At 42.1% G+C, this 23,548-nt stretch overlaps 1 protein-coding gene and 1 non-coding gene across 7 annotated transcripts in view; both read right to left on the bottom strand.

Moving 5' to 3' along the window:
- Positions 1 to 11,735: 11,735 nt before the first annotated feature.
- On the bottom strand, positions 11,736 to 11,808 carry TRNAK-CUU (transfer RNA lysine (anticodon CUU)). The gene has a single exon. It is a non-coding gene; the product is annotated as a tRNA-Lys (tRNA).
- Positions 11,809 to 15,679: 3,871 nt separating this feature from the next.
- The window catches only part of CACNA1E (calcium voltage-gated channel subunit alpha1 E), a 587,464-nt gene continuing 579,595 nt past the window's right edge, over positions 15,680 to 23,548 (bottom strand). For all 6 annotated transcript variants that reach the window (XM_053209404.1, XM_053209402.1, XM_053209403.1 and 3 more), the window contains one exon: positions 15,680 to 22,312. In XM_053209404.1, the coding sequence (XP_053065379.1) occupies positions 21,770 to 22,312 (543 nt within the window). In that variant the 3' untranslated portion in view covers positions 15,680 to 21,769. The remainder of the gene's footprint in view (positions 22,313 to 23,548) is intronic.

Below are 23,548 nucleotides of genomic sequence, written 5' to 3'. Positions count from 1 at the left end.
GAGAGGAACATCTTGGTCTTCCTGATTTTAGAGGAAGAGCTCTCTGTTTTTTAACATTGAGTGTGATCTTAGCTGTGGGTGTGTTGTATATGGCCTTTATTAAGTTATGTTCTCTCTAAACCCACTTTCTTGAGAGTTTATTATAAACAAAGATTGAATTTTGTAAAATGCTTTTTCTGCATCTATTGGGATGATCATATGGTTTCTATTCTTCATTTTGCTAATATGGTGCATTACCTTAATTGATTTGCTGATGTCAAACCATCCCTGTATCCCTGGAATAAATCTCCTTTTTCGTGATGAATGACCATTTATAGTATTGTTGAATTTGATTTACTAACATTTTATCAAGAATTTTTGCATTTATCTTCATCAGAGATATTGGCTGTAGTTTTCATTTTTTTAATGTCTTTATTTGGTTTTGGTATCAGAGTAATGGTGGCTGCATAGAATGATTTTGGAAGTTTTCCTTTCTCTATTTTTTGGAATAGTTTGAGAAGAATAGGTATTAACTTTTCTTGAAAGGTTTTGTAGAATTCACCTGTGAAGTCTTCTGGTCCTGGATTTTTGTTTCTTAAGAGTATTATAATTATTATTATTATTGATTCAATTTAATTACTAGAAACTGATCTGATCAAGTTTTCTATTTCCTCCCAATTCAATTTTGGAAGATTGTATGTTTCTAGGAATTTATCCATTTATTCTAAGTTGTCCAATCTGTTGGTATATAATTCATTGCAGTAGTAGTCTCTTATAATACAAAGAGTAGTCTCTTTGTGTTTCTGTGGTATAAGTTTTAACTTCTCCTGTTTCATTTTATTTTTTTAAATATGAAATTTATTGTCAAATTGGTTTCCATACAACACCCAGTGCTCATCCCAACAGGTGGCCTCCTCAATACCCCTCACCCACCCTCCCCTCCCTCCCACCCCCCATCAACCCTCAGTTTGTTCTCAGTTTTTAAGAGTCCCTTATGTTTTGGCTCCCTCCCTCTCTAACCTTTTTTTTTCCTTCCCCTCCCCCATGGTCTTCTGTTAAGTTTCTCAGGATCCACATAAGAGTGAAAACATATGGTATGTCTTTCTCTGTATGACTTATCTCACTTAGCATAACACTCTCCAGTTCCATCCATGTTGCTACAAAAGGCCATATTTTATTCTTTTTCATTGCCAAGTAGTATCCCATTGTGTATATAAACCACAACTTCTTTATCCATTCATCCTGTTTCATTTCTAATTTTATGTGTTTGAGTCTCCTCTTTTTTAACCTGATGGGTCTGGCTAAAGTTTTATCAGTTTTGTTTATTTTTCCAAAACCAGCTTTAGTTTCATTGATATTTTCTACTCCTTTGTCTCAATTTAACTTATTTCTGCTCTGATTTTTATTTCCTTCCTTCTAACTTTGAGCTTTGTTTTGCCTTTTTTTCTAGTTAATTTAGGTGTAAGGTTAGATTATTTATTTGAGATTTTTTCTTGTTTCTTGAGAGGCCTATATCATTATAAACTTCTCTTTTTGAACTGTTTTTGCTGTGTCCCAAAGATTTTGAACCATTTTCCCCCATTTTCATGTGTCTTCAGGTATTTTTTTATTTTCTCTTTGGTAGCATGTAGTTCAGTCTCCATGTGTTTGTGTTTTTTCCAGTTTTTTTTCCCCCTTGTGATTGACTTCTAGTATCTTACCATTGTGGTCAGAAAAGATGCTTGATATGATTTAAGTCTTCTTGAATTTGTTGAGATTTGTCTTACGGTCTAACATGTGATCTATCCTGGAGAATATTCCATGTGCACTTGAAAAGGATATGTATTCTGGTGTGTGTGGATGGAATGTTTTGTATGTATCTGTTAAGTCCATATAGTCTAATGTGTCATTCAAAACCATTGCTTCTTTATTGATTTTCTGTCTTGGTAATATATCTATTGATGTAAGTGGGGTGTTAATGTCCCCTATTATTATTGTATTATTGTGAATTCTCCCTTTATGTCTATTAATATTTGCTTTATCTATTAGGTGCTCCTATATTGGATACATAGATATTTACAGTCTTATATCCTTTTGTTGAATTGATCCCTTTATCACTAGGTAGTCCTCTTCTTTGTTACAGTCTTTGTTTTAAGGCCTATTTTGTTTGATAGAAGTATTGGTACCCCAGGGTGTTTTTTTTTTTTCACTTCCATTTACATGAAAAATCTTTTTCCATTTCTTTACTTTCAGTCTGTATGTATCTCTAGGTCTGAAGTGAGTCTCTCATAGACAGCATATAAATGGACTTTATTTTTATCCATTTGGTCACCCAATATCTTTTGATTGGAGCATGTAGACCTTTTAAATATAAAGTAATTATTGGTGGGTATGTCATTAAAATTTTTTTTATAGTTCTTCTGTTTCTTTCTTTTACTCTGTTTGTAATTGATGGCTTTCTTTAGTTTTATTCTTAGTTCCTTTCTCTTTATTTTATTGGATATCTATTTAGGCTTTTGGTTGCCATAAAATTAATTTATAACATCCTAGGTATATAGCACTCTATATTAAGTTAATGGTTGTTTAAATTAAAACACATTCTGAAAGCTCTACATTTTTACTCCTTCCTCTCCACATTTTCTATATGTAATGTCATGTTTTACATATTTTTATGTAGTATGTTTGCTTTTATGAATGAAGTTTATTCCTTTCATAATTTTCTTCTAGTTAATGCCTTTCCTTTCCCACTTAAAAAAGTTCCTTTAACATTTCTTGTAAGGCCAGTTTAATGGTTATGAACTTTTAAAACTTTTGTTTTCTAGGAAATTCTTTAATCTATCCTTTTTTTCAAAATTATAGGCTTGCTGGGTAGTTTTCTTGGCTGTAGGGTTTCTTTTTTCCTCTCAGCACTTTGAATATATCATGCCACTCCCTTCTAGCCTGCAAAGTTTGTTCTGAAAAATCAGCTATTAGTCTCCTGTGATTTCCCTTCTATATAACAAGTTGCTTTTCTCTTGCTGCTTTTAACATTTTATCTTTATTTTTTGATATATTAATTATTATGTGTCTTGGTGTAGACCTCCTTTAGTTCACCTTGTGTACAACTCTCTGTGTTTCCTGAACTTGGATGTCTGTTTCCTTTCCCAGGGTAGGGAAGTTTTCAGCTATTATTTCTTCAAATAAGTTTTCTGTCCTTTCCTCTCTCTCCTCTTCTTCTGGGACCTCTATAATGTGAATGCTATTATGCTTGACATTGTTGCAGAGGTCTCCTATCCTGTCCTCATATTTTTACCATTCTTTTCACTTTCTGCTGTTCACCTTGGGTGCTTTCTCATACCAAGTCTTCCAGATCATGGATTCATTCTTTTGCATCCCCTAATCTGCTGTTGATTCCCTCTAGTGTAATTTTATTTCACTTGTTCATTTATTTCACTCTTCAACTCTGATTGGTTCTTTTTTATAATTCCTATCTCTTCGTTGAAGTTTCACTAAGTTCATATACTCTTAACTCTGTTGAACATCTTTATAACCATTACTTTATTTTTTTAATATTTATTTATTTTTGAGAGAGAGAGAGAGAGAGAGAGGCAGTGTATGAGCAGGGGAGGGACAGAAAGAGACCCAGAATCCGAAGCAGGCACCAGGCTCCGAGCTGTCAGCACAGAGCCCGACGCAGGGCTTGAACTCAGGAACCGTGAGATCATGACCTGAGCTGAAGTCAGATGCTTAACTGACTGAGCCACCCAGGTGCCCTTATAACCATTACTTTAAACTCTTTTCCAGGTAGGTTGCTTATCCCCACTTAACTTAGTTCTTTTTTTTTCTGAACTTTTGTCTTGCTCTTTCCTTTGGAACATATTCCTTCTTCCCCTCACATTGTTTGACTTCTGTGTTGTTTCTGTGAATTAGGCAAAACAACTACCTCTCCAAGTCTTGAAGGAGTGTCCTTGTGTAGGAATGTCTGCTGTGTAGACTGAATGTTTCTGGCAGCTTTGCTGGCTTGCTGAAGCAATATGGGCTAAGGGGTTTCTTAGTGTGTGCCAGGCCAGGAGTAGCCTTGGTTGGACAGCTGAAACTATAGCAGGTAAAGTGGGGAGGTGAACTTCTATGGGTGTACAGCTGGAGTGGTGTGATCTAGGAGCCCTGTTAGAGCTCCTGGTTTTGCTGGAGACCTGTTAGAGCACCTGGACCCTGCTGTTATCTGAGCTACCTATATTGATGGTTGGGAGGGAACATAAACAGTGGTGCTTGCCAGCATCTCCCAAGCCAGAGAGAGTTCCGGCAGTTCCGCCACTATTTGGCATATGCTTTATGGTTAGTAAATGGATTTCCTTCAGTTACAGTCAAGGTGCGCTTTAAATCACTGGATTTTTTGCTTGTTTTTGTTTGTTGTACCCCAGGTCAGGAAATCTGATCATGGGCTCCTCAGTGCTATCCTCTCTACTGCATTTCATAGCATCATTGGTGGGGTTCCCATTGTGACTGTGTCTCCTTCTCTCCCAACATTCTCTATATGGTCCCTCTATCCTTTATTGTGCAGAAGCTACTCAATCAGTTCACCTTCAGGAGGAATTGCTGTATATGTATGTGGTGTAGATTCAGTGTGTCTGTGGGAGTAAATGAAGTCAGGGATTTCCTATGCCACCATCTTTGACCCCTCCTTCTTTTTTGTCTATGTGTTCATTAGGTAAGACTAGACCATCTAATTTTTTCCTCCAAATAAAATATCCAATAACCAATAATATCACAGATTTAATTCTAACCACAGACTTTCAATACATACTAAACTGCTAGCAGATTAGATGTTTAAATACAAAATCTCACAACCCATACAATCATAAAGCGTTACCCTTGTAGAAGGTCAGTGTGTGTGTGTGTGTGTGTGTGTGTGTGTGTGTGTGTGATTAACTTATATACAATAATCAGGTTAGCAAGCACTCCTGTAGAACCAGGTTCTGCATCCAAACACTTTGTATATTAATCTAATTATTATAAGAATCATATGAGGTATGAATAATTATTGTCCTAATTTTACAGATGGAACTGACTCTTCCAAGGTCAGTAAATGGTGGATCCAGTATCTGAACTCAACTAATTTGGCTCTAAAGCCTTGTTATTAGCCTGTATACAAAACCGTGAAATACGTGGCATATTAACATTGTACAATAGGGTCACTTATTGTCTAAGAAGTGCATTGCTCTTTTTTTCATCATTCCTTCCTACTGAGTTCTTATAGTATCTAGTACCTCACTGGAATGTCAAGTATCACTGCATATGGTGGATGTCTTATAAATGAGCAACAATAATTAGAAAATAAATTGATTAGAATAATATTTAAAATTTTTGTTTTTGGTTGCGGTGTGGAAGTCTTTCTCTGTTCCTTGGATGGGTCTATTTTCACAAATGCTTTTTCAGTCTTGGAAATCAAGTTTCCAAGGAGAAGTGTCCCTTCCCTTAACCTTTTCCATCCAGTACTAGTGATGGATGCTGGTGTGTGGGAGGGGGGTGGGACTCAGGAAGTGGGTTCAGTTCTGCATGACATACATCATACCTGGAGGAGAACAAAGAGTTTGGAAAAGGGACACCTAAATAAATTCGAGATATTTAGCCTGAGTAAGTCCTTATTACTATCTTCAAATATTTAAAAAACTGTCTTTTGGAAGAGAAATTAGACTTCAGTAGCTCCAGAGGACAGGTCTGTTGCAATAGATGAAAGTGACACCCAGAGGGAATGAAACAGCACAAAATGGGGCCCATACCAAATTGCCATCTTTTTAGCCAGAACAACCTTAAAATACTACTTTCAAAATCTTACACTTTTATATTTAAAGACTGGTTCTACATGGTATGGGCAAACCAGAGATGAGGCACACTGACACAAAATACTCGGGGTCCAATTCCACAAGGTACAAATTTGGGAGCCTGAATTAAGATGTTTTTTGCATGTGTCTAATCCCAGGAATATTTATAATTAACATCCTTTATCCTGGCTGAGTCAGTGTGAGGTCTGAGGAACGTTGTATATAAGAGCAGGCTGGTTCAAAGCAGCTAATGCTTCTAAGAAATTCCTCAAGAAGGAAAACAAAACATACCTCTTTTCTTTGAAGCTGACATCAGCTACTCACAGAGAAGAAATGCCAACCACTGTAAATATGGCTATATCTAGTGAGTCTCAGTTTTCCTTTTTGTCAAATATTTTCTCAGATGATATATTTTAGAAGGACAATGTAAACAGACTTTTGCAAGAAAAAAGAACCATAGAGCCCCCCAATGCTTTAAATGAAAATAGCTTTCAACTAGGTAGGGAGTGTGTTTTTTGAGGTTTTATTTTAGATCAGGCTGTAACTACCATATTGTGTAGCCTCACACAGCACAGATTTCTTATCAATAAAATGAGGGGCTGGAATTAAATCCCTGTTTCTCAAACATGGCTTCTTGGACCACTTGTAGTCTGAATCATCCAGAGTGAATATAAACTTGCAAAACATGGAACTCTACTCCAGACCTACTGAATTAGTATTTGTGGAGGTAGAACTCAGGAATCTGTATTTTCAAAAACTAACCCAGTGGATTTGGATGCACACTGGATTAGATAGTCACTAATAGTCCTTCAGTCTTGCATTTTCTCATGTAATAATTTGTATCCTCTGTGAAGAACCTGAAGTATCTGTCAAGTTAAGATTTGGTAGAGATCTTACCCTTTATGAAGAGGCCTATGGTGACCAAGGGCTGGTTTTCCAAGGACTTGGGGGATTCCCAGAATGCAAGCCTTTCAGGCCAATTGAACAAGTTGGTCACCCCATGAGGACCCAGCTATAATGGTTATTTATTTCACTGCAGCAACCCACCAGTCTGCAAAGATATCAGGAACCTCTCTGTGCCAGCCACAAGTACACACCTAGCTGCTAGTATAATTTCCTGGCACTCTGTTAGCAAGTGGTCAAAGGAAACTTTGTGCCCCATTGGTCTGAAAATCTGTTTAGAAACCACTGCCTACTCTGTAGCCCATTGGCAGGGCTTCCAGTTAAGATGGGGGAGGGGTTCTTCATTCTCAGGGGAGTTGGCAGGAAGAATTCCATCAGCCATCTGTACAGCTTAAAGATGAACAAACGTGAGTCATCTCTGCTTCATCAGTGCACACCACCCATGGGGAGTTCGACCTCCGCCTATTTCTAGAGAGGCATTTAACGAAGACTGACCTAATTCAAGCAAAAATAGGTCTCGATTAGTGTGTGACTAACCTGCTGATTTTTCTAATTGCAAAAGAACCTTTCTGCCATGTTTGATGATTAGATTGTGGTGCTTGGTAATGATAAATTTACACTTTGGTTGTGTTAATACTTCTCCTTAATCTTCTTTCTCTTCCTCCATCTTCTATCTGTCCTTTGTCTTTAAGAAATTTCTGCCGCTGGTGACCAGTCATGGTGCCTGAAAACCCTCTCTTCATCCATCTTTCTGGCAAAGCAGCTGCCATTTGGAACTCTGATTACTGGCCAAGGTTAAAGCCACCACCTCTCAGCTCAGATCTGAGCAGTAGCTGCTTGTGTTTCATGGAGTCTGGCTCAGGGTGCAAAGGCTACAGCACAGTGTGTCTCAGTGGGGAGCCAAGTGGCCCACCCAGTTCCTGGGACCCCTTGTTAGGTCATCTGCCTCCCCTTAGTACCTCTCTGGGAAGGGCTTACCAATCCCCCCAAGAAATACTTTGACCCCTCCAAGGTGACTTGTTTTGAATTCAATCTAAGAAGTAAGAAATTATTTAAAACTTAATGGACTATTCCCAGTACAATCTATTTATGAAGACCCTGTCTTCCATTTGTACTAAAAATCCCACAGTGCAAACCAAAGGAAAAGGTCTATACTTATACAAGTGATTAAGAAAAAAAAAACATAGATTCCAAATACCTGGAAAATAAGAAGGGTGAATAGGTCTGGGGCAGAAATATAACAGGGAAATAAAGAGTCTCTGACAGAGGGATTTAATCCTGAAAGTGAGGTTTTCAATTATAAAGTGAGCAAGACGGGACCTCTGCAACAGGTTTGCTTCTCCAGAGACAAACATTTGAGGTGCATTTCACTTTTTGCTTAAGATGTACTCCTGGAAGTTGTGAATCAATTTATTGTAAAACTCAGTCATATTTTTAAAACACACAAAGGGACAACTATTGGGATTTAATGAAGCAAAGAATGATTTGATGACAAAACAAGCTTAATTTATCTTGACCACTAGTTGTGATTCTGACAGAATCAGACAGAATCAGACAGAATTCTGACAGAATTTCTTATTGGAAAATGAGATGCTGGTATGACTTCTTTTGGTCCTTATCTTGCCCTATAAGAAATATTCTAAAGAAGCTGAATATATGAGTGACACAGCTGCATGTGCTGTTAAGAGAAACATGGAAATTATCCTACTGAGAGTCCCTTGGGTCTCTTTGAGCAGTGGACTAGATGGGAGGACCAGAAGACTCCACGGTGCTGGTCAAGGCCACCACCTTCCATGAGGAGGTACAGATATGTGGAGCCGCCGCTGCTCAAATAGATGAAGGATAACCCTCTGTGGCTGAAAAATGCCCCCCCCCCAAATGTCTACATCCTAACCCCTGGAACTTGTGAATATCACCTTTCATGGCAAAAGGGACTTTGTGGATGTGATTAAATAATCTTGAGATGGAGAAATCTGACCTGGATGATCTGAGGGAGCTGATGTAATCACAATATTTCTTATATTTCACAATATTTCACAATATTTCTGAGTCTCTCAGAGAAGGCAATGAGATTCTAGAAGCAGAGGTTGGAGTGATGCATTTTGAAAATGGAGGAAGGGGCCAAGAGCCAGGGGATAGAGATGACCATTAGAAGCTGAAAAAGGCAGGGAAAGGAAATCTCCTTCAGAGACTCCAGAAGGAACCAGCCAGGTCAACACTTTGACCTAAGCCTACTGAAAGGGACTTTGGATTTCTGACCTCCAGAACTATAAGAAAGTAATAAGAATTGTTTTAATCCACTCGTTGGTTTTTTTTTTTTTTTAATAATTTGTTGCAGGAGCAAAAGGACTTAATATGCCATCTCAACTAACTGGCTCCCTCATTTATTGGAAATCACAGATTTATATGTCAGTGTGATACATCAACCAATCATCAAATCCTGTCTATTCCTCCCGTAAATAGACTTCTCAATTGTGTCCACCTTTTTCCATCTCTGCTGTCACTATTCTATCCCAGGCCCCTCTTACCTGCTCTACTACAATGGATTTTTCCCCCTTTGAGTACCAGTCTGCTCATTTCAGCTAAAGTGTTTTTGTTTTGTTTTTACAAATCAGACCATGTTATTCCTCTGCTTCTTTTACCTCTGGGGCTGCTCACTGCTGTCAGGATAAAGCTTGGGTGATACACAGGGTCACAGGTCAGAGGGCTCCCTACTTTGTGGCATAGTGGCAACCAGGAGTCTGGGCACTGTTGGGTTCTGTGGCACTAGACTCGGGGATTTACTTAGGCTGGGGGGCGCTGAGGTTGAGAGTGATAAATGTGAATTGTTCTCCCGGCCTGAGGGTTCTGCTCTTCACAAGCTCCGTCACCATGGTAAGACTTCAAGATTGATGAGGCAAGCCAGCCGAGACGCACCCTGACACTTCTCCAGATTAACCTACACTGAGAACAGCTTTGTTGTCATGTCTGTGAGTAGAACCTGGAAGAGATAGTTCAGCCTCCATTGAGTCTGAAGTGACCCTCCCTCCCTCACATTATCATTTTCAGCTGTGCACCTGCATTGCTGTTGGGGCAGGTAGGGTACGGTGGCCAGAAGCTTATATTGTTGGATGCCTCAGAATATTATTTCTCTGTGGTGTATATGGACTATGCTGACATTCTTCTTTATCCTTTAGGTAAACAAAGCTGTTTTGGCTTACCCATGTTATGTCTGCCTCGAGTCTTTTCATGATGTGATACTTGTCATTACCATTTGCCAACACAGTGGATGCCTGAAGGTTAAACTCTGAACATGGTTTATGAGCTCCCCCATTATGTTCCAGCCTTATCCCTTAGTACGTCCTCTCAAACTCCACCCTTGAAATGCAGCAAGCTATTTTCTCTCACATCTCTACCTGACATTCCCTTTTCCCTCCTTGTGGCCCAGCTAACCCCAGTCATTCTTTAGGCCTCAGCTCAAATACCAGTTCTCTTAGGAAGCCTTTTGTGACTCCCCAAGTCATTCCTCGGGGCTGTCGTAGTACCATCAAAGTTCCCCACCCTAACAAAAATCACACAATGATGTAATGGTTTGTTTGTTGATAGAACTTCCATTAGGCTGTGGACAACTCAAGATCACTATTTCACCTGGCTTGTTCATTATTGAAACCCTAGTACTTGGCGCCATAGTATGTGATTAATAAATACATTTAATGGATGAGTAAATACATTCATAATAACAATGGGTTCATTGAATGTCTACAATATGATAGGTACCATGCTAAGTACTCAGTGTGTGTGTGTAATCTCTTATCCTAAATACAACTACATGCAGTTGGTCTCATTATCCTAATTCTACATTTGAAAAAAAAAACAAAAAAAACACAAAAAACCAAGGGTGAGAAGCCAAGTAACATTCAGTGCACAACTGGAATGTGGACCCAGGTCTACCTAATACTTTATGTATGCATTTACCAAGTTGTATTTTGTGAGACAACCTTTTCCCCTCTCACCACCCTCCCAGCCATCCACACTATATTTCTATCCAAGTCAAGCCATCTGATCTGGAGGCAGAGGAAAGCAGTGTTTCTAACATGCCTTGGGACTGGGCCTGGATTCCACACTGTTACTTTCAGGCCTGATAGTTTGATCTGTCACAGCTCTTCCTTTGACTTTCTTTGGTGCAAGTAGCTTTTCTTGTGCCTGGTATTTCATTAATATCTCCTGGGACTGTTTCAGGGTTTGTAAAAAGGCTCTGGGGTGGGTCTGGGGGATGTGAAGACTCAGATTTCTTTGTACCCTTTACAAGGGAGAGGGTTCATAGTGTCTATTAATTCTAGACACATGAGCAAAGGGCCTCCTTGGGTATTTCTCTGTTATTTTCTTCTCCTCTTGTTTTTTAAAAGGTTGTGCTAGGGTTTCTGGGGGCTACCTCAGGAGCTTTCTGTGGCTGACTAGATTCATAGGAGACATCCTTGTCCTCTGGAAAACACATATTAGAGTTTTTCTAAGTCTTAAATCCCTCACATATGAAATAGACTAGGACAGAATTGATACAGAGGCCCTTTCCTGCTCTAACATTCTGGGTTCTATGGTCCCTGTATGTTACAGGATCATTTAAATACCAGCAGATGGAGACTATAGTTATTATTTTTTATGAGCACATGTAGTCTTGTATGCAGAAGCTGAAGCCAGAGATCTGGAAACAGTGCCCTGAGGCTTGGGAGTTGCCATCCTGGATGGACTCATAATGGTTGGCTTCAGTCTTCTGCTGTGCTGCCTGGTATCCTGAATACTCCCCCAGGAATCACCTTCACAGTATTGTGCAATTTATTTATGTCCCGAGCTGATGACTTATGAACTAATGGTTCTTTACTGATCACATAGGAATGGTCTTTTAAAAGGATTGATCTTATTTTTTTCCTTTTTTTTTTTTAAATGCTGTAGTTTAGAAGTTTATTTTATCTTTTCCATAAACCTCAGCATGTTTATCTTTTGTATAGTTATTTTTTGATTTCCAAGTAATGTAGTCTTCAGGGAGGTATACTACTGTTTACAGATTAAGTTTGGACTTTTTATATATTTTAATCTCTGTGTTCAACGTGGGGCTCGAACTCACGACCTTGAGATCAAGAGTCCCATGTTCTACCAACTGAGCCAGCCAAGCACCCCCGTGGAGTCATAATCAGGCCACTGATGCTGAATATATGATTCCCTTCCATGTGCTGTTAATTTGGGAGTTGCTTGATATTTCAAATTGTCTTGAATATTGCTATGTTTATATGTGTACAGTATTTTAATGTTGCCATTAACTTTATTGCTACTTTTACAATTAGTATCTCCCACTAATGTCTCCCCCATTTTGTTATTAAATGAATATGGAAATTAGAAGTGAAGAATAAGCAAATTAGAGCTTGTTGCTGAGAAAAGAGAGGAGGCATTATTTAAAAATAGATATATAATAATGACTTGCTTGCTTTTCAAAGCTAATTTATTCCCTTTTGGACTGTGTCTCTGAAGCATTCAGTTTCTTGGGTTTGGGGAATGTACTTGTAAGTGACAACAGTGATGACTATGATGGTGGTACCTGACTTGTACCAGTGCCTCTTATGGGAACACACTGATTGTTCTCTTTATATGCGAAAACACATTCACTGTGTACTATAACCCTTTCAGGTCTTGTGATAATTGTTCCCATTGTAAAGATGAAGAAAGTGACTTTAAGGTTAAATGGCTTGCTCAAGGGCACACAGTTCAGGAATGGTGGTACACAGATTGGAATTCGGGTGGATCTGACCCCAGAACTTGCATTTGTCTTCCTGCTCTTTGTTGCCTATTATGTTTATGGTGTTCTAAAGCTATATGCACTTGTGACTAGTCCCAACATTTTGTGTTTTAAGTATCTAAGGAACTGAAATCTTGGTCTCTGGTTTGCAAACTTTCCTAGTTTATTAGCAAAAGAACATGGTATACAAGTAAAGGCAAGTTTTATAATATCCCAGAGGCAAAACTTAGGTTAAGGGACAAGTTGTGTTAGGGTAACCAATAGATGCTCAGAGGCATAATACAGGAACACCAGAGAGAAGTTCAGAGTAGGGTCTATTTTCCTTTATATGTGTTTCCTAGTGCCATTAGCCTGGGAAATACTATGGACCTATGGATACTATGGATTAGAAAGAAACCAAAAACAAACCCCTCATCAATCAATGTAAAAATTTCTTACAAACCAGGCTTTGCCCAAACCAACTAACTAGTCATCCCATAGAAGTGTGTAATTAGGTAAAATTGTTCTTCAAATTCTGTCTTTCCAACTTCAGTGGAGGTAGAAGCCATGGGAAAGAAATTATGACTGGAAAATAAACTCTGAGAGTTGAACAAGATCTTTGAGATTTCCAATCCAGACTCCAAGGGTCTGACTACTTGGCCACCCAACATATTTTTTGATGGTTTTAATCATAAGAAAACTCTTTAAAAAATCATGTATGTTAGGACTTGAGAAGTCATCTTTGATAGAACTGCAGAGATAGAGGACTCATTCTAGAAGTTGGTTTCCATTAAATTGATAGAAGAATTTATTCAAACAATAAACCCAACACTAGGATTAGAAGATGATGCTTCCCTAGGGACCTGAGGACTGCTGCTTTCCCTTACTCAGGAGCTATTATGACTAAATGAGGAGTAATACAGGCAGAGGGAAAGAATAGGCAGTATCTCCTGAAGTCTTGGGGTGTCTTCTCCTTTCTGAACCTGGCAGCTAAGTGAGTGTCCTCTCTTGGAGAGGAGGTGTAGCTCTTTTACTTACAAAGCCTTGTGTTCCATAGATTCCCTGTCTAATTTAAAACTACTTACCTAGAGATAGTATTTTTCTGGCCAGAAAATAACGTGTTCAGGGAACCAGTTTGTCACCTATTTTTGTTGTTGTTGTTGTTTGTTTCCTCCAAGACAATACTTTTAACAAAAGAAAATCTTTCAGGGCCAGGGTAAAACTTTGAGAAATTCTAGAATTCCTCCTCATTAGCTGGGCTGACCAGATGTCAGCCAACTGCACTGCAGAACCTGCTGCCACTTACCCCGAGAGTTCTGGCGAGGTTTCACTCCTGTGACCTCCCTTTTTAGGGAGCAAAGAAACAAGAGTGAGGGCAATCAGGCCGATTAATTCTTTACAACAAGGTTTTATTTATTCTTTTCTTTGACCCCCCCCCAAAAACATTAAATTTGTTCATCTTTCTTTTATTTTTAATAATTTTCCTTTTGGATCCAAACGAGCATTTATATTACAGGATATCCACCTGGTCAACATGCAGTGCTGAACTCTGGCTTTAGGAAAGATGCACCGATACTCTAGGTGGGCCAGCACTGGCTGCCATTCACCCACCATTACTGAAGGGGTGTCAGGCTGGCACACCGCAGTGGATGCTGCCCATAAGGAAGTGTCTCTAGTGTCTTGACTCACGTATGTTTTGTAATGCAGGTGGCAGCGTTTTAACAGCCTAAGACAAAGCACCCAATTTTTCTCTTGATCCTGTCTTACATGCTCATCTTCTAAGAGCAAATCAAGGCGGGAATGGCCTGATCTTAAGTCCCAAAGGACAGAGGGCATGGCCTGGATACCCGGTTGTCTACTTTTTTGTAATGCTATCCTTTGAGGCTGGTACCGGTGCACCCTTCGCAGTTTGAAATCTGTTCCTGATAAAGCTCATCCCCTGTCCCACTCACCATCCCTCTCCCCTCCCGTGGCACTTGTACCACTAGGAAGATCAGTAAAATCTCTCCACTATTGGCACTACTATAAAGAAGAGTTGCTAAAGTCACAGAGATGGTCTTCGGGCTGCTTTAAAGCAAGAACCTCTTTTCTCTCCATCTCCAGTTCTGGAAAAGTTCTCTATTAATCCTTTGAGGGCTTCAAATCCACTACCTTTGGTGAGTTTAGCAGAGAGAACTTCTCTGAATCCAGTATCGTGCTAACAAGTTTACCAGTGATCTAGTATAAGAGACGATCTCAGGTCACACACTTCTGTTCCTGGGACTAGCTGGTATTTTCCATCTCAACCTTCTCTTTGTTCTATAGCTTGTCTTCCTAGCCTCTGCCCACATTGCCCCAGCTACAAAATGCCAACTATACTTGATGCATTAGATTTTTCTCCTCCATTGGGTTTTTCTGGACGAGTTTCAAATTTGGGACTCAATTTGAGTGGAGTTGGACTGTTCTCTAATATCACCGAGTGGGAGGTTCCTCTGCAAGTGCAGCACTTACGGTGGCTTTGTATAAATTTTGGCTTGTTCACAAAACACCAGGATAGAAAAACACTGGTTGAAGTTTGGCCTGCAGGCTAAGTATACATCCCCATTGGTAGGCATTAAAATTCAATGCCTATGTTTTTACTATATCTGCTGGGATCTGCTTAATGTGGTAGAACACCATATCAAATGTAGCTAAGACCAGAACTACTGTATACTTTAATTGGCAGTTAGATTACATTGTTTAGCCCTCATTTCATTTACCTTTATTTTTTAAATTGATTAATGGCACCTTGAGATTCTGGAGTGTGTTTTTCCTGCTCATCCCTTATACAGAATTCTAACAGACTTGCTTTGAGCAGTGGGTTTCCTATGTGGTACAGACCAGTGCTAAAAGAAATCAGAGTACTGGAAAGGAAACTGAGTCACCAAATAAGGTCAAATTTGGATTTGGCAGCTTTGTTTTAGTGTCCTTTCAGTTTTGGGGCCCACCTCTGAGTGAACCGAAGAGGAAACAGTAGTAGTTGGTATAGATGCTACTGATCTGTTTCCAGAATACAGAGAGAATCCCTTACCTCTGACAAACTGGCAGAACAAAGAGAGAGAGAAAAGACTCCTGTGTCAATGTTGGGTTAGAGAAGAGGACTTTGTGAGGATCCTAAGCATTAGAGAATGGTTATTTGATCTAGGACTGGCTTAAGTGTCCACAAAAAGAAGGTACCAGGAAGGTCTGACCATGAAAACTCAACTTCTTTCCTGCGTTAAAAACAAAAACAAAAGTCAACTTTTTTTTTCTTAGCTAAAAAAAAAAAAAAAAAAAAAAAAGAGGAAGGAAAATGGGAAGAAGAGATGGTGAAAATAAAGCAAATCTGGGATTTAGGTTCCAGTAAACATGAAGTTTCTTCCAAAAAATTGAATGCTTATAGCAATGCCAAGAATTTCATAGGTCCTTAGTGGGATAAAAGGACAGAAGATTTTTCTAAGTTGATTTGTGGAGACTAAGAACTTTAAATGATGTGATAGTAATTTACTTACAAACACTATGACACACCCATTAATTAGCCAAGCTTTAGTATTTCAATTTTCCTAGTGAGGGAAATAAAGCATGTAGACGCAATACCCTTGCTGAAGGCACTAGTATGGAAGGCTGAAATAGAATTATTTTTGACCCCCAATAATTTTCATTTCCAGATTACCATACTCCTAAACATTTTATCTTCTCAAGACCTAAATTTCCTACTTATTGATTAAAGATGTACTGGGGAAAAAAAAATCTATATGCATTCTATTCTTTCCTTGGCTCTCACTGAAGTTTTCAGGAAACTTTACATTAATGTAGGTTACATTTTATGTCCCTAGAAACAAGAGACAGAGACTGACTTGGAGAAGAAAGACAAAAGAAACAGAGAAGAAGGAACTGGTACTATATAACCTCAGACTTTTGGTTTAAATATATTAAGTTTGATGGAAATTAATTAGAAGCTGATTCAGAAACACTGCAGAGCACATATTTATCCTTCATTGTTATTCTAGAGCAGGTTACAAAAAATCCAAACAAAAAGATACCAAATAAAAATAAACATAGATCCCCTTACCATTTTTAAAATCAGATTTGCTCAACTCTTTCATACCCCCAGAAATAAGAATTCAAGCCTCAATAATGTATTTACATAGTAGCATGGCTTATTATAAAATCGTTTGCATTTAGGTCAAGATACTAGTGTCCCTTTCTCCCCATTTTTAGCACGAGGGAAGGGAGCAGAAGGAAGAAGTCTACAAAAATAGAAGGGCAGTTTGGAGGCACCCCAGCTCTCCATTAGACTCTGTGTGAGTCTCATTCATATTTCTCCACCAACTGGCTTGAGTTTTGTTAAGCGAAGCTTTCCAGGCCCTTTGGGTAGGCTGGGACAATCTATGGATCTGTTATCTTTGGCTTGGAGTGATTTCTCCAGGATGCCTAAGCATCAGAGGGTCAAAGCAGGAAGGATTTAAGGGAAGAAAAAGATGGCCATCAGAAACCAAAGATAGTTCAGTTTTTTATCCAATCCCCCATGTGGTACGTCTGTGTTCTTCTGACTGAATGAGGGTCAGTCAGCACATGATGGCTGACAGATCACCTCAGCTGTCATTAGCTAAGCCTGCTACTGCAACCAGCAGAGAAGCCATCAGCTGGGGCTCCGTTGGGATAAATGGCTACAATATACTGGGTGGTTCGCCGAAGAGAAAACTAAAGACAGAAAGAGCTGCAAATACAGGCAGCACTCATTAATGTGGCGTCTCTTCTGATCCTGTCATGCAAAGGTTAGGTCCCAAGTCCTGAGTTAATTCTGTTTGGCTTTTATTAAATTAAGAGTCTCAGTATGGAGATAGATTTATCCAAACCTAGACCTGATTCCTTGTGGGGCTCTTGTCTGGAATTAAAACATGACACTCCAACTGGCCACTTGCAGGGGGACCACTTCTCTCTTTTATCTTGCCTTACAATGACCTCACCTAAACCTCTCAGACAATGCTCAAGGCCTGGGAATCTAGGGAGGAAGAATGGACAGGAAGGGAGAATCTGGTGAGGAAGAGGCTACCCCAAGGCATGGAAATGCCTCTCCTCACCATGATCTTTGTGCACACTGGCACCATGCCTTTGAAGGTGTCACATCATAACAAACATGAAACTGATTAAAAAAAAAAAAAGGGTGAAAATTCCTTAACCTTCCAGTTTCACAAAGTTCCTCCAAGGTAGAGGACTATCTGCTCCCTGCCTGTTACACATATACCTTTTCTTTACATGACCTCATAATATTTATTATAGCTTAGCTGAGAAATGAATCTCCATGTATCCTTGGCTCAACCTACTAAAGACAAACTCTGTCCAAAAATGAGACATCCAGAACAGGCTTTAGAAATAGGATGTAATGAAAAATTGAGAACTTTCTTTAAAAAAAATCAAAATTACTAAATTTTGTTCTATTATGCCAGGAGAGACCTAATTTGCCTGCAGTAGGCTTTCATTGAGTATGCAGACATTTCATATCCCCATCATGCCCCAATAGTACTGCACCTTATACTGTTTCAGATCACCTTGTGAGTATCACCTGGTGAGTCCCCAACCATTTTCATGAGATCAAAGCATTCCCCCACAGCAGAGGCAGGCACGTCAACAAACAAGCCTGGACTAGGTGAATTTAACCATCTCAGAAGTTGGGTCAATGCTAACATGCAGCAGAGCAAGGGCTGGGATAGGAGAATAGAAGGCAGGAGACACTCAGGCTCATCACAAAGGTTGTAGGAGAGGTGGATGTGTGTATGGAAAGAAGATGCCGGCTGAATGGTGGGATACAGGGTTGTCTTTTTGTGGTCCCAGAGTCAAGAGAGTGTAAAATCCAGAACATCTGGATTTCAGCTTCAGAGAAATGTCCGTGATTTCAGTACCCTGTAGGGACAGTGAGTAGTGAGCAGAAGTGAAGCCCAGAATAAAAATTAATTCCTCAGCTAGAAGAAGGGACAGATCCACATTGGGCAGTTGTGTTCATGGCTTATGTTGACCCTGGGGGGGACATTCAAGGGTACACCCTCTTTATAGTGGAGGTAATTCTATCCTGACCCTGGTTCACAGAGCCTCTTGACCTAGAGCGCTACTCCTATGTCTGAAGGCCGGCTGGCATTCTGACCTCATGGGGATTGAGAGAGGGAGACACGTGAGTTACTAGAAGTCTGCCTGGAGCTGTGAGTGAAGAGAGGAGTATCTAAACACAGACATAGACTATCTCTCCACCTTGGTTTCTTTTCCTTTTTTTCCCCCTTCCTCTCTCCCTCATTCCTTCTTTGTTTTGAGAGGATGCTGAAGACTAATATTAGCAAGGGAAACTGGATATATAAAGATTCTTCTGAGGGGACCTGCAGTACTAAGTCTGATAACACTGAGTGTCTGAAACACTGATAGTGTTCCCAGTTTGCTTGGCATTTCTTGAGATGCTGCCATACTTTTTTAATCCAAAGAGAAGCACATGTTTTGAGATCTCAAGGGGCTGCTTTACAAGGGAAAGAGAAGAGGCAGAATCTGATAAGTAGGAAGGGATGTCCTGGTCAACAATTAGAGGGAAGGTGAGAGTTCATACTTATCAACAGGCAGAAGGAAATGGTTAGAAGAAGATTATGATAATGAGTTCTGTGACTTAACTGAAGACTGTCTTTTATTTTCTGGTCTTAATGGAAAGATAAATGCAGGCTAAGGGAGAAGAAACCCAATTTCCTGGTCAGGGGAAACTGATCTAGAAAAACGCAGGTGGTTGGTCGGGAGACTGTGTCTGCAGGACTTTACAGCACTTCGTTTAAGACTCAAATTCTTGTGTATATAGGGGTTTAAGGAGTTCAGGTGTCCAGGAAGGTTTCCTGGCATGGTAAATTTAGTGTTCGTAATGTGGTTTACAGGCAAATTCCATTTCTGGTAATTGCTCTGCCAGCCCAAATTTCTCCTGCTGTTGAAATGGCTTAAGATATCGCTTCAATTCCTTTTCTCAAAACACAATGCAATAGACTTGTTGACTCAGAACGGCTGTCCTGTTGTGGGCCTGTCCCCAGGGAAAGCTGCATTTCTGAGGTGGAAAAAAGCAATTTTGTGCACAGAAAGCAGCCCACAGCAGCACTTTGGCACGAAATGATGCTGAGCAGAGGAAACCTTTACCACACTATGAGGCCCAGCGCCTGAGTCTTGTGTAAAGCGCACGCCTGTTAGGATCGGGGCGTTCCACGGTCACGTTCACATTGCTAGCTACTCCCGAGTACACAAGTGCTCAGCGGGAGATGAAAATGAAAGTGAGCGGAAGGTCTGAGGGGAGGCAGCTTATGTTCTGCCTCACTGGTCTCCTGCCCTGGGAGTCCTTTGATCGGAGGGGCTGACCATGGGTCATGAAGCTGCATCAATACCTAGAAGAGAAGGCAGAGCCATGACAAATGATCCTGCAGCCACGTGATTGTATTTGGCTTTTCGGGGTTGATGCAACTACTCCTTAGTTCCATTTCAACCAAAACAAACAAAAAGCTTCATAAGTAAAAAGAGGCTCCTTCTAAGAAAAACAACAGCGCCTAACTTCTCCTACCCAAGGGGTGGAGTCTGTTTTGGCTGGAGGAGGATAAAAAAGAGTGTTTATCCACTGTGATGTCAGGCCAGGGGAGGGTCCTGCGAGGAAAGCCCCATCTGCTCCTGGTAGAGCAGGGAAAGCCCTGCCTGGCGCCCTTCTCCGGGGATCCTTCTCCTTACTGTGATGGACCCAGGGAGGAAGTGAAGGGGACGGTGCATTCCACCAGATAAGGAGAGTGATGTGCTTCCCTGAATGGACAGTCGAAACAAGAGGAGCACGGATTAGCCAAGAAAGGCTCTCTTTTTCGTAACGCTTCTGAGATTGGGGAGTTAAGAAGGACACAGTGGCCTGAGGCTGTCTTCTGCCCAGCTCTTACTCTGGGGAGGGGTAAAGCCCAGTCTCATCACATGATGTGATGAGGCCCCGTCAGAACCTGCTTTGCTAGGAGGAGCAGCCCAGGTCTAAGCTGAGGTATATTTACTGATCACCTTCCAAGTATCATGCCAAACTGACCCTTAAGCACAAGCTGGCTGAGGAAGCTGCCAGACCAAGGGCCCCTCCTCCCAGGAGGTCCTCAGCAAACTCACACTGATGCTCCCATGGAAGCTTCTCATTTCAATCTGTCTGCCTTTCCTCTCTCTCTAGAAGTCTCTACCAGGTGATGTAGGGCCCACCTTGGGTTTATGTGTGCTGCCTGGTCAGGGACTGGCAGAGAGGCCCGCGGGCTCCTGGGCCAGAGTCTAGGTTGACATTTGGCTGTATGTGCTGATACAACTGTAGGACTGTTCCACGTTCTTCTAGACTGGTTGGAAAACAGACTGTGCCTTAAATGGCCCCCACCCCGCTCAGGGATCCCTTATGACCAGCATTTGCAGGGCTAAGGCCTGGCAGAGCACGGGGCGCCAGCAGGAAGGCTGAACCTCTGCTCACACCAGCTGGTGCGCTGGCCAGAGGGGTCAAATGCTTTTAAAATATCACCCTTCCTGGAGCGTCAGGGGCCTCTGTGGAGCCTGAGGGACCTCCCTGGCCTACCCTAATGCAGCACCTGCTGAGTGGGTGACAGGCTTCCAAGAGACAGGACTGTTGCCCCCAACACCACCCATTCATCATCTCTCTGAGCCTCTCCCCTGTGGTCTGGGCTGCTGGACTATGGCTTTGCTCACCCAGACCAGCCCTTGCTGCTGCTGCCACGGCACCCTGACCCCTTGTTCCACTTCAGCTTTTCCCTCCCTCCTTGCCTCCTATCCTTGGCATCCAAGGCTCCTAAACTTAGCCTGTGCTTCTTTGGGGGAAGCAAGCCAGAGGGTAACGCATGAGATGCCGTTGTGGTTGCCCTGATGGCAGTGGTGCTGGCCAGGGAGCAAGAGCTGGTGAGGGAGGAGGTTCCTCTCCTGTGGCCTCCACGACTCCCCAGTTAAGAGCCAGAAAAATCTTCCAGGCTTTTCAGGGCAAGGGGCGTAGACACAGGCCAGCTCCATCCCTCCACGGCTTAGAGAAAAGTGGGAAGGGGCAAGGGGAAGCAAAGCCATCCTCACGTCCCTTCTGCCGTGGGAATAACCCTCTGTGTTCTTGTATTTCCTTTCCCCAGCAAAGAGGCAAAACTATGGCAGTGCCCATCTTGCAAAGGGAAGTAAAGCAATCGGGCGCGTTCGACTGGTTTTCCTTGGGTCCTTTCCTTCGTCTTGTCCAATAATGCATGGTGTCCTTCTCTCTTCCTCCTCCCTCTTCCTCCCCCCCGGGCAGCACTGGCTTCCCAATTCGGTCCTGGTTTTCTCCGTGTGAGAGAAGAGCATGCATCGGAGGGGGGAGCAGCCTCTAGCACTTGTCGTCCTCTTCCGTGTCACTCAGGAGGTCGCTGACAGCCCCACACATCACACCTGGCCCGGGCCCCCCGCGCCTCCGCCGTCGATAGTGCCCATTGGGCATCTGCCAGCTGTGCCGCAGCGGTGGGGCCGAGCCGATGGTGTTGGAGCGGCCCAGGCTGGTGGCCACAGCTGCTTCGAAGGTGAGTGTCTCCTCCTCGCCACAGTCCGAGGCGTGGGAGTCTTCGTGCAGGGCCAGGTAGGGCTCGGAGATGTAGCGCTGTGGGGAGGCGTGCTGACCCTGCTGTACGTGCCGGGAGCTGGAAGACTCCGCCAGGCTGGCCTCAGGGCTCTCCAGGGCTTGGGAGGCCAGCGGAGAGCCACCCTCGCTTCCATCAGCCGGTGGAGACATGCTCCCGGTGTGTCGAATCAGGGAGCTGTAGGAAAGGAGGGGACGAGGCTTTGGTGGCACGGGCGGGAGCTGCCGGCGACTTCGTCTCGGAGTGCTGGTGTCAGAGATGGAGGGGATGGAGCTCTCACTCAGGGAACCCGTGCCCTGTGCAGTGGGACAGACATGGCATGTTAGACGGGGCTGGGCCTGATCCCTACTTGCGGCCCTGTTACAGCCCCTAACCCTTCTGACAGAGAGCCTGTGGAGTCTGGGCTCTGGGGGAGGGAGGGCTGAGTTGGGGTCCCATCTGCAAGTCCCCTCCCCTAGGAATGCAGGGATTAACTGAGACTGAGGAGTCTCTGCCACATAGGCCAGGGCAGGTCCATTTAAACTGCAGCTGAGGCCTGAGACTCTGCACTTCTAACAAGCTCCCAGGTGCCGGACCATGCGACAAACACTTCAAGTAGCGAAGATCTGGAAGCTCTATATATGTTACAAGTGGCTCACCAAAGAAAGCCTTGGGACTTTTCAGAAAGACCACTTACAGGAAAGGTGAATGAATGCTCTAGGGCTGGTGTCTGGGAAATCCTTCTTGGGAAGTGGATCTGAAGGAATGGCAAACACCTTCCCTCCTCTTCACTTTTGCCTTCGCGTCTTCAGTGGCTTGCTGATGTTAACTCACCCACATGACCAGCTGCTTCCTCAGACCTTACGTGACCTGCTCACCTATTTATTCCCAAGGGTCCCTGAGCCCAGTGCCAGTGAACGGACCTTCTGGAAGGTGTTTCTCAAGGTATGTGTGACCCATGAACCACCTGCTCAGAAACTCTTGGGGAAGAAGGGGTCCTTTCAACTGCAGACTTCTGGGTTTCCCTTTCTAGCTGGTCTCACTACTGAAGTAGAATGCTTTAGGCCCCAAGGCTATGCTTTGGTGATTATGTTCTGCACTGAAATTTGGAAGCCACTACTCTAGAAGAAAGTTCTCCACTGCCTCTAAAAGTCTCTATTAGCCCCTCCTCCTCCCCTCTGCTCACTGCTGTTGACTGGATCTCCCATCTGGGCTCTGACACCCATGGTAGGGCTGGGAGGAGGAGAGCAGGGCTAGAGCATGTTTTCACATAGATCGGGTAGTTGTTTTTTAGGCAAAGGATGGTGTTTCAACAATAGTCTGGAAGAAGAAGGTGGTCTTCTTGCGATGGCTGGAAGCTAGGTCAGTAAGGTTGAACTGATCCAACTTATAAATCCTGTGCTGAGGGATGAATCACCATTCTAACTAATACTTAGGATCATGTAACTGGTCAAAGAAATTTTTCTGGCTAAAGGTGATCTTTTCCTCCTAAATCTGGCTGAGACATTCTTGCACGTATTTGTTGGGACTTTGTACCTCTGGGTTCTGAGGAC

The sequence above is a fragment of the Acinonyx jubatus genome, chromosome E4, assembly GCF_027475565.1.
Source record: "Acinonyx jubatus isolate Ajub_Pintada_27869175 chromosome E4, VMU_Ajub_asm_v1.0, whole genome shotgun sequence".
Classification (NCBI taxonomy): domain Eukaryota; kingdom Metazoa; phylum Chordata; class Mammalia; order Carnivora; family Felidae; genus Acinonyx; species Acinonyx jubatus.
This window is presented reverse-complemented; position numbering and strand designations above follow the sequence as displayed.